We start from the raw sequence: 12,964 nt of genomic DNA on the forward strand, positions 1-12,964 counted from the left end.
TAAAAGAGGCCTGCTAAGAGGGGAGAGAGCAAGCACCCCTAGCCCGGCCTGAAAACACGCATCTGGAAGGCCAGGTTTCCGAACCCGCTGATAGCCAAGCTGTCCTTAGATAAGTGGCCGTGAGTCATGACTGTAAACAAAAAGGACTTGGAAAACCACAGGTCATGGGTTCAGTGTGCTACCGGCCGAGTCCCCGATGTTCTCACTCTCCATCACCTGTTTATATGCTGAGGTTCAGGGTGTCCACAGCAGCGAGGAGCTCGAGGGGCTACTTCCCAGGAAGACCCAAAGGATGCTGGCCATCTCCTTTCCCCTCCCCCAACCCCAGTCCTGGGAGGAGTTGCTACCTTTATCCCCGCTCGCAGCCAGCTCAGAGTGGAGGGTGTCTTCCCTGGATGATCACAGAGGAGTGGGAGGATGACCAGGCCGCTCTGGGAACAAAGGTGAACCAGGGGCTAAGGATTAGTTTCGTCTCCTCCTCACCATCCTTACTCCTCTCCATTCCTTTCAGGGCCAGCCGGGCACCCGAGGTTTTCCTGGATTTCCGGTAAGTGGGGAGAGCTGAGGTGAGCTGTGGCTCCGGGGATCCCTGGGTCTGGCTGGGTAACCTTCATGCAGGGCCAGCCCTGCCCTTCCAACCCCGGTCAATAGGGCCCTCTCCTCTGGCCTTTCCCTGAGAGCAGCCGAGGAGAGGAGCGCAGTGCAAGTGAGGACAGGGAAATGAGCGTGGAGATGGAGGGACGGCAGGACAGGAGCCGTGAGAGAAGTCACAGGCTGGCAAACCCTGCGCACTGGAGTGTGGCACAGATGATGCACTGCAGGGAGGCAAGCTCCATCCTCGAGGCAGTCAGGTGGCCGTCTGGATGCCCTGGGACCCCTCCCTGGGAGCCCAAGACCCCAAGAGAGAGGGCAGAGGAGCAGGCCTTGATCCTGGCCAGCCTGACTTCCTAGGAACACACTGCCCACTGTCCGCCCGGCTGAGGCAGAGGCCTGCGTTAGCAATGGTGATGGCCCCAGCGGGTCCTCCTGTGGGACATCTCACAGACAACATCTCACTCCTCACCAGCACCCTCGGTAGAAGGCCTATTAGTCTCATCCCCATTTTAGGATGGGAAACTGGCTTAGCCGTGGTCACATCACCAATAAGTGGCCAAGCAGAGACTCGAACCCTCACTGGTGGAGTCTTACCCACTGTCCAGGTGGCCTCTCTGGCAGGAGACCTGGCTGCTGGGCCTTCACATCTGTCCTCTTTCTGCTTTCAGGGCCCCATTGGGCTAGACGGCAAACCGGTGAGTAGACTCTCTTGGGCCTCAGGCTCTTCCCCCTCACTTGGTCCCGGTCACTAACCTGGGGTCTCTTAATCCTTCGGCAAGACCCCAACTCCTTGGAAAGAAGCTTTAGATAGAATGACGACTCCTGGGGCAGAAAGTTGGTACCAATGGGAAGGGAGGAGGGGCCATTAGATTGCGTAACCCCTGACCCCAGTGGGCCTCCACCGGGCACAAGTCCACCGCCGCCAAGATGGGCCTTCAGCATCTGGAGCAAGGGCCACCCTAGAATGTAGAGATGCTGGGTGCTACTGGAAGGGGACTAGATGGGGAGGGCTCAACTAATTCTAAACGGAGCCTGGCACTTGCTCACACTGTTGCTCCCAGCACCGCCAGGGTGCCTCCTGCGTCTCCCATCCTCCCGGGGGCTCCCATCCTGGTGGACACACACACACACACACACACACACACACACACACACACACACACACACACGTCCAAGTCTGTACGGAGGCCGCTGCTCCATCCTGAACTCTCTTGTTCATTTCAATCTTTTGGCTTGAATGACACAAATGTTCACAGGGAAAGGAGACCCCTCCCTACTCTTAGGAAGGGGTGACCTGGGGAGAACTCAATCTTCCAGTGCTCTCAGATGCCACCCCACTCTCTCTCCCTGAGCAGCTGGCATCCTCTCAGATGAGGGGCCTGGCTGCCCGCCTGGTCACTCCCCTCTGCAGGCCAGAGCTAAGCACGGGGTGGCTGTGGTCATCATGTCCCCTCACCTCCCAGGACCTGGCGATGGAGGGAGGAGCCACGTGTGGCAGGGCAGGGCGGCTTCTGGGTTGCAAACAATGTGCCAGGCACTCATGCTCTTCTCCTTCCAGGGCTTCCCCGGACCCAAAGGAGAGATGGTAAGACCCCAGCTTTCCTGTCTTCCCTCAAGGGGTGGGGCATCAGCCCAGCACTGCCTGGCCAACGGGGCAACAGGGACAGTGAAGTAGCTGCCACCACAATCACCACCACCCCCTGCTGTATACAGTGCATCCCCCTAGAGCCCCACATCAGTGAAGGGAGGAGAGAGGGGCAGGGGGATTTTCCATGTAAAAAATGGGGAAAGGGAGGCCCAGAGGAATCCATGCTTGGCCAATGTCACACGGAGTTAGAGGTAGCGCCCCTCGGGGATGAGCTTACATTCAGCGCTCACACTGGGGGTCTAGGGAGCCCTCCAGCACCTCATCCTTGGCCTGGTTTCCTCATGCCTGGCCTCCTCTGGCTGCTCTGGACTCTAGGCAGTCCTGCCCCTCTAGGCAAAAGCAGCCTCAGAGAAGAAGCTGGTGGAGGTCCCACCTTCCTCCAGCCCCTTCTGCCTCTGCAGAGCCTTCAACCAGAATTTCCTCTCTGTATTGTCTCCGTTCCGCCCCCCACCCCTACCCCGCCCCAGGCCACTTCTTCCAGAAGGAAAAGGTCTGTCCCTGGCAGGAGATGTCTACTCTAGGGGAGGGGCCAGTTCTCAGAGGGACTGCTGGGCCATTAAAGCAGAGGGGCCAGTCCCGGCTGGGATCTGCCCTGCCTCCGGGGTTGGTCACATCGGCATTGTGAGCTGCCAGCTTCTGCGGCCAGGCCTGGGACTTGTGCCAGGTGTGAGAGCAACATAGCAGGCTCCTGTCCCCCTGCCCAGCAGGCTCAGGCTGGTACCTTGCTCCAAGTGCTAGGTGAGGACACTCTCCATCCACACCTGGGGCAGTGCCAGGGTATGGGAGGCCAAAACCCTGCAGATCACCTCGTAGATGGAAACGAAGTCAGAGGGATGTCATCTGGGAGGCCTGGGCTTCAGCCCCAGCTCTCCCTAACTTGCCATGGGATCCCTGTAACTCAGCTCCCTCTGGACCTTAGCATGTCCACTTGACTCAGACCCAGCTAACATTTATTGCGGGTTTTCTTCGTGGTGGCATGAAGCTAAGAACTATACATATATTATCTCATTTAATCCTCAGCATGACCCTGTGCCAGGTGCTAGGGATACAGACAGCAATATGGAAGACACTGTCCTTGCCATCCTTTAGCTCCCAGTGTAATTGGGAGGCATACATTTAAATACTCCCTGATTTAATTAACAAATTGCCTTGGTAATTGGTGCTATGAAAAGGCAGCTCCTGTTACCCTGAGCAACCTCAGTATTAAGCACCTCACCCAGGCTGAGGGTCAGAGAGGTGTTCCTGAGGATTTAACTAAGAGAAAAGGGAATGGGAAGGACATGGAAGAACAGCTTGTGCAAAGGTCCTGAGGCAGGAAAGTCCTTAAAATATCCAGAAGAAGGGCAGTGAAATAGTGGAGGTAGTGGGTGGAAGAACTGGCATTGGAACCCAGGTCCCCAGCCCGCTTTCCTCTCCATCCCAGCCATCTCCACTGCAAATGCATTTCTTGTTGCCCCCACCCTGTTCCTAAGAATGTTGTCCACATGTATGAAGTAATGGAGACCAAGGCAGGAGTAAACTTCCATGTTACCATTGTGGTCGAGGCTTAAGGGGCTTGGATGCCAGGTGTTTGGGGCATTCCTTCCTGGTGGCCTGATGCTACCATAATAGTCTTGGCACGGAGAAGTAGTCATGATGGTCATGAGCTAGCACTGTTCTGTAATCTTCATAATGACTTCTTATTCCCACTCGGCAAAAGGGGAGCTGGAGGCACAGAGTGGTTGAATATTTTGCCCAAGGCTATATACCTTCTAAGTAAGAGAGCTGGGATGAAGACCCATGTGGGGAGATCTTACCCCTTCACCATGCCTCCTTTCTGCTGCCAGGACCCCTTGTCTTGAAGGAAAGGACCCTTTTATGGGGCTCCCCTTCCTGCTGTCCCTCTACCCCGTCCCAATTAACCTGCCTGTTCAGAGGTCAGAGCTAATTCAGGGGAAGGGTGGGGCCACCCATCTCTCTTGAGCCCATACCGGTGTGATAGATCCCCTATCTGCCTCATAGTCATCCATCAAAATCCGACAGGCCACAGAGCTATTAGACTCTTGTTTGACTTGGCACAGGGATGCCGAGCTATTAATTCAATGCTCTGTCTGGTGTAATTATCTTGGTCTGCTTATCATATGTCCATCTCCTACTCACCTTCCTCCCCAGCTGGTTCTCCCCTCTGCTGGGCGTCCAACATGGGAGCTGGGGCTCACCCTCATGTGCTTAACCCATGTCCTCACCTGTTAAAAGGCAGTTACCTCTGCCCCACCCACCTCAGAGTAGCCCCAAGAACTTGATGTAAGGCGTAGACAGGATCGGGGTCCCACTGGTGCCCTAAAGGAAAGTTGGGACTCTTGAACTCACAACTTGTCCCACCATTTACAAGGCTGCTAAGGGTGGGAACCGTTAATTCCCACCAAGTGCTGAGAACAGTGCCTGGCACACAGGAGACACGACAGGCACCTTAGCCAGCACGTCACCCATGCCATTCAAGGGGCAGCTGCTTTCAGCGGGAGCTAATTGGTGTCATGTGTTATTGGACCTTGAAATTTTTAAAAGAAACTTGAAATCCAGGTTTTTGTTGTGCTCTCCTTGCTCTTAAATGTTGGCAATTAAGTGAAATAAAACTGTGCAGGATCAAGCAAATACCTCTGGGACTACGAGTGCCCCAGGGACCACCATTTGGGGTGTCTGACTCACTCCTGCGAGCCTGGGTAATCCCGAACCTTTGTTTATTTCTTGGCCCCTGGCCCTCCCTCTTTCATCTGGCTCCTCTCTCTGGCCTGGTCACTTGCAGTCTGGTTCCTGCCAGATGCATCATATTCTGCGGATCTTGATACTAAACACTTGGTCAGCCATATGGGCTGGGGTGCCACATGGATTGCCCCAAAGGCCACTTGTCTCCCCCTATGAACCTGGGACTTTCCCAGTCTAGCGGTTGGTCCAGTTGGCCAGCCAGGAGCAAGGGAAGGCTCATCTTCCACCCAGAAGGATTGTCCTGGGAATCATGAGCTTGTCAAGCCCCAAAGAGATGGGCCCAGCAGGTGGGTTCCACAGGCCCTGGGGATGGTGGCTGGAAGGGACCTCAGGCCCCACTAGCCGGGGCACTGCCTGGGCTCAGCCAAGTCTAAAAGCCCAGGCCCTGCCTCCCAAGGTCGAGCCCAGTTCAGAGAGCGTGGCAGAGTGGAAACAGCTGGCCCCTGATGGTCAGACAGACTTGGACTCACGTCCCAATGCCACCTCATGCTGAGCCTTGTCTCCCTCGCCTCGTCTGGGAGATGGAGCTGATGTGAGCACCTTTCTCACGGGCCAGTGGGGTGTGAGCTCAGCATATACTGAAAGCCAGCCTCAGGGTGGGTCCTCAAAGCCAGAAGTGCTTGTCCTCCCACTCCCTCCATACCAGCCGTGGAGGCCTCCACACGGGCTCCACTCAGGCTCCTGACAGCCAGCCAGACGCTATGTCCTCAGAGAACGTGGGTCCACCCTGAGCCTGGGCGCCTTTCTCAGCCCTGTAGATTTGACAAGATACCCTGGAAGGAAATCCCAAGGTCTCCTGTTTCTCCAAGGGGCCCAGGACCTGGCTTAAGTCATAAATTCCCGCTTCCTCTCTTTGGCCAAAGATTCCTCCAAAGCCATAAAATAGATGGGCGTGAGGGAGGGGGGCGTCACAGGGGCGGGGCCCCACCTGACCTGTAAATGCAGCCTCCTTCCTAGCCAGGGGCCCAGAGATGATGGTGGGAGGAATGAATGAGGTTGGCACCTATTCCTCTCGGCCATGCAGGTGGGGACAGGGCACAGCTAGCCGTGCCCACTGACGATGAAGATGCTGCGATGTGGGGTACAGGCCACACCCCAGGAGCGTCTCGGGCCCAGGAAGACCAGGCGTGGGTGGTGGGGCCCAGCCCTGGCGACCCCGGGCATTCTGAGAAGCACCTGGAAGCCCGGCTTCCAGCACCACCCCTGCCTGGGCCACGCCCTGGCCGGCCTCCTGTGAACCACTGACCTGTGTGTTTCCTCCCCACAGGGCCTGGCCGGTCCCCGAGGACAGCCGGTTGGTACCTCACCCCAATGTTCCCCCGCAGAGAGGCTTTGGGCCACTGTGTTTTCCGCTCTAGTTTCTAACGCTCTCCTCTCCATCTCTTCATAGGGGCCCCAAGGAGAGAAAGGAGAAAAGGTAAGCCTGATGGAGGTTTTCTAGAATTTTCATCTCAGGTAGGGCACACACACACACACACACACACACACACACACACACACAAAAACAGGTAGGAAGAGGTCCAGAGTGGTTATTTTTAAACTTCAGTTCTTATCAGAACCAGGGAGCCCCCGTGGTGCCTGGTACAGAATAGAGAAAAGGGAAGCTGCTCTGGTTCACGCTCTGTTCTTGGGGTCGGGAGTTGGGAGGGGGGGTGGTCAGGGTTGGCCCTGAAGCCTGGCCCTCCTCAGCCTCTCCCTCAGCCCCTCCCACCTGCCACACCCACATGTCTCCTGACCCACCTCCAGGAGCCGCTGGGATTTTGAGGTGTCAGTGTGTAAACACTAGTCTGGCCCCTGCCTGGCTCCCTACATTCACTCTCTCCGAATTTCTAATGGAGATTCTGCTGGGCTTGCCCAGGTGGATGGCACAGGGACCTGGCACCCCCAGCTCAGAGAAGGCGTCTCTGAGGGCCTCGTTGCCCACCACCTGCCTTGCCGTGCAGAGGCATCGGGTGGACCCACCCAGAGGGCCAAACTTTTTGGAAGATCTCTCCAGCCAGGTGTGGAGCACAGCTCCTGCCTGTGTCATGGCAAGTGGTACACGGCAGTGGAGTCCTGTCCAGGCTCCATGGGGCCACATCCAGACAGGCCCTGGGGTTTCTTCCATGCTGCCAGTCAGGGGAGGGGTGGGGAGGGAGGTTAGTTCTCCCACCTCAGAGAGCTCAGTCCAGGACCAGAGGGGGTCTGGTGGGTGATGAGTGTGCGTGGTGTGTACAAGCCCTAAGGTGCCCCTGACGGACAGCCACCAGCCAGTGCCTAACACCCTCCTCTCCTTACCCTCCCCTCAGGGTCAGTGTGGAGAATACCCGCACCGGGTAAGTGAACCCCTAAAACTGATTAGCCTCATCTCCCTGGGCCCCCAGCACCTAGAGCTTGGGAATAGGTGCATACGACCCCCATGCGGCCAGCAGCCAGAGTGGGGCCCTGGGTAGCAGTGTTTGCCTGGCCCCGGAGTGTGCCTGTAATTAGTCGAGTTTGTGTGGAGCCGGTCTCCAGCTCGTATCCGCCCATCCATGTGTGTCTGTGTATCTGCCCCACGCTGTCTGGGTTGCGAGTCTCCCAGCAGGTGTGTATCCGTGACTCTGAGTGCCAGCTGCTTCTCTCTGCCCATCGCCTCCTCCGAAAGGCCGTGTGACTTGTGCGAGTCTGTGCGTCTGTGTGAGTGTGACTGCGTGTATGTCTGGCTGCCTTCCTGGCCAAATCACAGGGACTTTCGGGTTAGTCATTGTTTCAGATGACCCAGCCTCAATGGGAGAAGATAGCTGGGGGCGGATTGTACAATTCAAGGGTGAAGTCTTCGCTTTGCCTCTTGAAGAAGCGATGTTGGGCTCTTCTCAAGCAGAGTGGGGGATTTGGGGGCTGAGATGGTCTCTCACTCCCCCACCCCCACCAGCTCCTTCCTTGTCCTGGCTCTCCCCCAGGCTGCACAGCCCAAAGCCTGCAGCGGTGCACCAGCCGCACCTGCAGAGCCCTTCTTGAGGCGGGAGGGCCAAAGTATGCATTGCTTCCTCCAGTGAGAGGCCCAGCGACCTGGAAAATGCCCTTCATTTGGTAGATCAGCCTTGCCACTCTCAGACCTGGGCAGGCATCTTTCAGTGCCCATTCCCCTGTCCTGAGGCTCATTGTACCCAGAAACACAAACATGGTGTGGCTCACTGGCCACCCACCCCTGTCGGGCAGGGGGATGAGGGAGTGGAGACAAGCACAAGCCAGACTCAGAGTGCACCAGGCTCCGCAGGGCCACCAGGAGGGACTTGCTAGCAGAGTCCTGCCAATCAGACTCTTACCCCTGGGTTCCTGGGCCAGGAAAAGGCACGGGAGCCTTGAACATGAGCAGCGGGATTGGCGCTGAGGCCAAGGTTGGGCTGGGCCTGGGCAGGGGCTGCAAGCCAGCAGCCATGCAGACAGAGCCAGCCTGTCAGTGGCATGTGCTCCAGAGACGCAGGGGCCCTGTGTTCCGGCCAGCCTGATCCTGATACAATAATAGAAGGTCAGCTGTGTTTATTTGAAACGATGGGCTCACAGGATTGTTATGTTGCCCGAAAGAAAGACAGCTTCGCCTTGCACAGAAGACAGCACAACTGCAGGCGCTTTGGGAATGTCACCAGACCTGGGCGAACACACGAGGGTGGGGGCAGGAGAGGGCTCTCTGCCCCTAAACCCAGCATAAGAGGAAGGAGAGGGCAGGGACAGAAGCCTCCAGAAGCACCTTGGCCACCGGGTACAGCAAAACACAACATTATGGCCATGGCAGTGTTGGGTACAGGTCAGGCAGGGGTGAGAGCGGGCCGGGCCGCGGCACTTGCTGTTCATTGGAAGTGGGTAGGAAAGCAGGGGGCTTCTAGGGCAAGTGGTTGATTGGGGGTTTGCGGGCATGGTGGGTGGCAGGCCTCCAGATCCACAAGATGCCGGGAGATCCAGGCTGGTCCCTGCTTCTGTTGCAGCCTGTAGCACCTGCAGGGAGGGGAGCAGGGGCGAAGGTTGGGATGGAGTCCCCTGGGACAGGGAGCAGGGGAGCGGGGGAGCTGTATCTGCGGCCCGGGCACTCACTCTCCCCCTTTCCCTGTCTCACCACCTCCATTCCCCCTTCCCTCCCAGGAGTACCTAAGCGGCTCTCTAGCAGCTCTGCACTCCAACCAGATAATTACCCTGAAGGTTTGTAGGTTCTCTTCCCGAAGGTCTCTGGCCCCGCTCTGCTGAGAGGCTCCTGGACGCAGAGACCAACATTGCACATCCTCAGGCCCCTGGTGGGAGGGGGTGGGGCTCTGGGTGCGGCAGCTGCCCGGGAAGAAGGCCATGACCTAGAAAGGCCATGACTAGGCACCCAAGCCCCCAGCTGGGCACATTCTCAGCCCAGGTGGTCTCTGGTCTTAACACTCATCCCAGGGGCCTCGTGGGAGTTAAAATGCTTTCAAAACAAAAGGTTGATTAGATGCCATCTTTGTTTTAACTTGGGTAGCCACTTCCTAGAGCCACTGGGTGCTCAGCTGCATGGGTGGAGAGATGGAAAGCAGCAAGGTTTTCCAGAAATGAAAGTCACATGCAATACTGTGATTGCAAGTTGCCTCTCCCAAACAAGTGGTTGGACATCCTTGCCCAACCTCTACTTTCCAAGCCGTCCAGGCCCAGGGTGAGACCTCAGTAGCACTTATCTTGTGCCCACACTGGCCACACCCTCAGTCGGTTCAGCCCCCGGGAACCGGGCTTGGCACTGCCCTTGACCACCTCCCCAGATTCGCTGACATCGGCCTTTCTCATTCAACCAAAAAGAGCACCCAGAGGCAGCCACACACCAACCTGGCTTCAAGTACCAATTTAGCTGGTCCTGTGGCTCCTACGTAACCAGAGCCTCTGAGTCTCCCGCCCTCAGCCCAGCAGCCCGTGTCCACCACCAAGAATGGGTGGGCCAGCAGTGCAATGTTGGGTTGTGTGTCAGGCAGCTTTTTGGCCCAGCGTGGCCACCAAGGGCAGGCCCAGGCAAGGAGGACCACTCTCCCTGTTGGGGGATGCTGCTGGCCAACACCCCAAGGGCCGCTCCTCCTTTAAGGGATGGTGTACCCTCCAAGGAAAGTTCAGTACTGCACCCCCGAAGCCTGGAGAGTGCTGGGTCCATGCCTCCCCTCCCTGTGCCTCACACTCGCTAATCTCTCTTCTCTCTATCTCTCCTCTGTTCCCTCTTGGCCGCCCTGACTTCCTGGTGACTTTTGGCATCCTCCTGAACACCTGCGACCTTTGGCCTTTGCCCTCTGGCCTTCCAACTCATCTTTCTCCTCAGCTGCTGCCTCTTCTCAATTCAGTGCGACTGGCTCCACCCCCAGTCATTAAAAGGCGGACCTTCCAGGTAGACCCCTTCCCTTTGTCCCGACCTCCTGTGGCCTCCCTGGGGCTCCGTGAGTCTCTGGGCCTGAGAGGCCAGCGGGGACTGCAGACGAAAACAGAACCTCACTCTCTTTTGGTTAAATTAAACTAGACAAAAATGGACCGGTCAATGCCATAGACCCGGAGACACACAGATCCCCAACTCCCACTGCCCATTACTACTCACAGGAGCCACCACAACAGCTTTCACTGGTGCCAGCCACCGTGTCCCACATTTCACAGGCCTGATTTCATCTCAGTCGCCCAACAGTTTTACGAATCGGGCATGGTCATCCTTATTTCTCAAATGAGGAAGTCAAGGCTCAGAGACGTTAAGTAAGTTGGCCAAGGTCACACAGTACATTGCAGAGGACCCAGGTTCTCTGTCTCTTACTAGCTGTGTGATTTGGGGCAAATTACTTAACCTTTCTGTGCCTCAGCTTTCTCATTTGTAAAATAAAGCTAATAACAGTTCCTACTGCATCAGGTTGCTGTGTATGCAAAGTACTTAGACTAGTTCCTAGCACAGTTTGATTGCTATAATTAAATTGAGGCTCAGAGAGAAGGGAATTTGTGCCCAAGGTCACACAAACTGCAAGAGGCAGAATGGGAATTGGCAGCAGGTCTTCAGACCCCCACTCACCCAGGGCTCTCTCAGTTGGCCCTACACCCTTTATATTTAGAAATGCAGATTGCTTAGCATCTGATCACTTGTAACCTGAGTTTGAGGAATGAGGGAGTTTGCAGAGGGAATGTAGCCCACAATCAACAGGTGTAATCACTGTGAGCAACTGATTCCTTCTTCCTGCCTTACTAACCCAATGAGGCTGGGTAGGACCACACCACAAAGAACAAGAGACCTCAGACCCAGAGTTTAGGCTAAGGTACTGCAGCTCGATTCTAGGCCAGGCAGCCCGCAGCTCCCACCCACACCCCTAGCCTTCCTTACACTATGCAGGGGGTACCCCCAAGGCCACAGGGATGCTGGAAGGGACAGGGCTCGGAGATGCTCCCTGCAAGCCTGACAGCACGGCCTGGCACCACCATCTGTACTCCCACCATCAGGAGTACAGAGGCCTGCATGTCAGACACCTGATAGAACAAGGCTGAAAAAAATCACTCCAATTAACAACTAAAAATACAGAGGGACACGTGATGGGTGTGTTACCAGAGCCTGCGTATCCCATTACACCAGCCAAATCCTCGAGAGCCTCCATGTGTTCTGAGTGCTTACCCCAAGCATGGCTATTCAGGGGGCCCGCTGGCAGCTCGGAGAAGCACCAGGCCCACCCCACTGTCACCCACTCCCACCCGTGCCAGACTCCACCCTGGGAGAGCTGGGTCCTTGCTCTTAGAGTGGCCATTCACCTCAACCCAAGCGGCCACCTCCGGGCCTCAGCTGCCTTAGCTGCATTAGTGCTACTTGTTGAGTCCTCGCGGGCTCCAGGCACTGTCGTAAGAATTCTACATGGATCACCTCATGTAATCCCACACTGGCTGCCGCCAGTGGCGGTCCAACTGTCATCATCCCCACCTTTCAGATGAAGAAATTGAGAGGGGCCCAGGCATGTTACTGCCTCCCTTTTCCAGAGCCAGGGGTGTGCGAGCCAGAACTCTCTGTGCTGCGCTGGCCTGGTTTCCAATGCAGAGAGAGAGGTTTAGCGGCCCCTGCTCTGCCTGCTGCAGCTTCGGCCTGTCAGCCGTGGTGGGACATAAAAAGGTTTGTCCATTTCCTATCAATAAACCAATATTGATTTTATAGGCTCTGTAAGATACTTAAATACTGGGTCTAATATTAGTTGAAACAGGACACTTTATAAGAGAGATGATGTGCTTACCAGATGGTGTTGGAGGTCACTTCCAAAGTGTAGAAAGTTGGACGGTGAGCAATGTTTGCTGGGGGCTTATTTGGAATGAATAGGAATAGTCTGTAGTTCCGAGTTGGGGTCCTGACTTCCCCCTGAATTCTCATGTGACCTTGATCAGGGAACTCAACCTCCCTGAGCCTGTTTTCTGTAAAGTGGGACTGTGACCCTTTTCTGCACCTGCCTCCTCCACCGGGAGCACTCAGCACCCTCAAGCAGCTTCTCGGGGTGTGGCAGGATGAAGCCCAGGGCCCAGAGCAGCTCTGCCGGGTGCCGTCTGCCCTAGGATGTCCCAGCCAAGAGCTGGCTCAAGCAGGTGCTGCTAAAATCTTACAGTTCTCATCCTGAGGTCGTGCACTCCTGTTTATACTCATCATTTCCCTCTATAGAGTTTGCAGGAAGCACCATCAGCTCCCCTTTTTACACAGGGAAGCAGGAGTCAGACAGGCTTGCGGAGATCCCCCTGAGCAGGGTGGGCGGGCCTGGAACTCAGGCTACCTGCGTCCCCTGCAGCCCAGCCTAGAGCTCCCACACCTTCCCCCACGGGCTGTTTTGTGTTAGTCTGTCTGTAGGGATGGGCCCCTTGTCACAAGACCTGAGCCAAGATCATCCCTGGAGAGCTCACTTAGGATAACTCTGACTGGTCCCCAGCCCCAGGCTCTCTCCTCCTCCTAAGGGAACATGATGCTGCCCCTGCCTCCCAAGGCCCTCACCCATCCTGATGCAACTGGAGAACTCATGCCCCACCTGAAGGGGG

At 56.3% G+C, this 12,964-nt stretch overlaps 1 protein-coding gene across 2 annotated transcripts in view; it reads left to right on the forward strand.

Annotated features, from left to right (window-relative positions):
• The window catches only part of COL13A1 (collagen type XIII alpha 1 chain), a 139,378-nt gene that overhangs the window by 73,170 nt on the left and 53,244 nt on the right, over positions 1–12,964 (forward strand). Inside the window, exons 7-13 of one of the 2 annotated variants that reach the window (XM_080640098.1) lie at positions 512–547; positions 1,263–1,289; positions 2,153–2,179; positions 6,252–6,278; positions 6,375–6,401; positions 7,273–7,299; positions 10,260–10,325. In XM_080640098.1, coding sequence (XP_080496224.1) covers positions 512–547; positions 1,263–1,289; positions 2,153–2,179; positions 6,252–6,278; positions 6,375–6,401; positions 7,273–7,299; positions 10,260–10,325 — 237 coding nt within the window. The remainder of the gene's footprint in view (positions 1–511; positions 548–1,262; positions 1,290–2,152; positions 2,180–6,251; positions 6,279–6,374; positions 6,402–7,272; positions 7,300–10,259; positions 10,326–12,964) is intronic. The other variant, XM_080640097.1, reaches the window with a different exon arrangement.

Source organism: Plecotus auritus, assembly GCF_963455305.1.
Source record: "Plecotus auritus genome assembly, chromosome: 9".
Lineage (NCBI taxonomy): Eukaryota > Metazoa > Chordata > Mammalia > Chiroptera > Vespertilionidae > Plecotus > Plecotus auritus.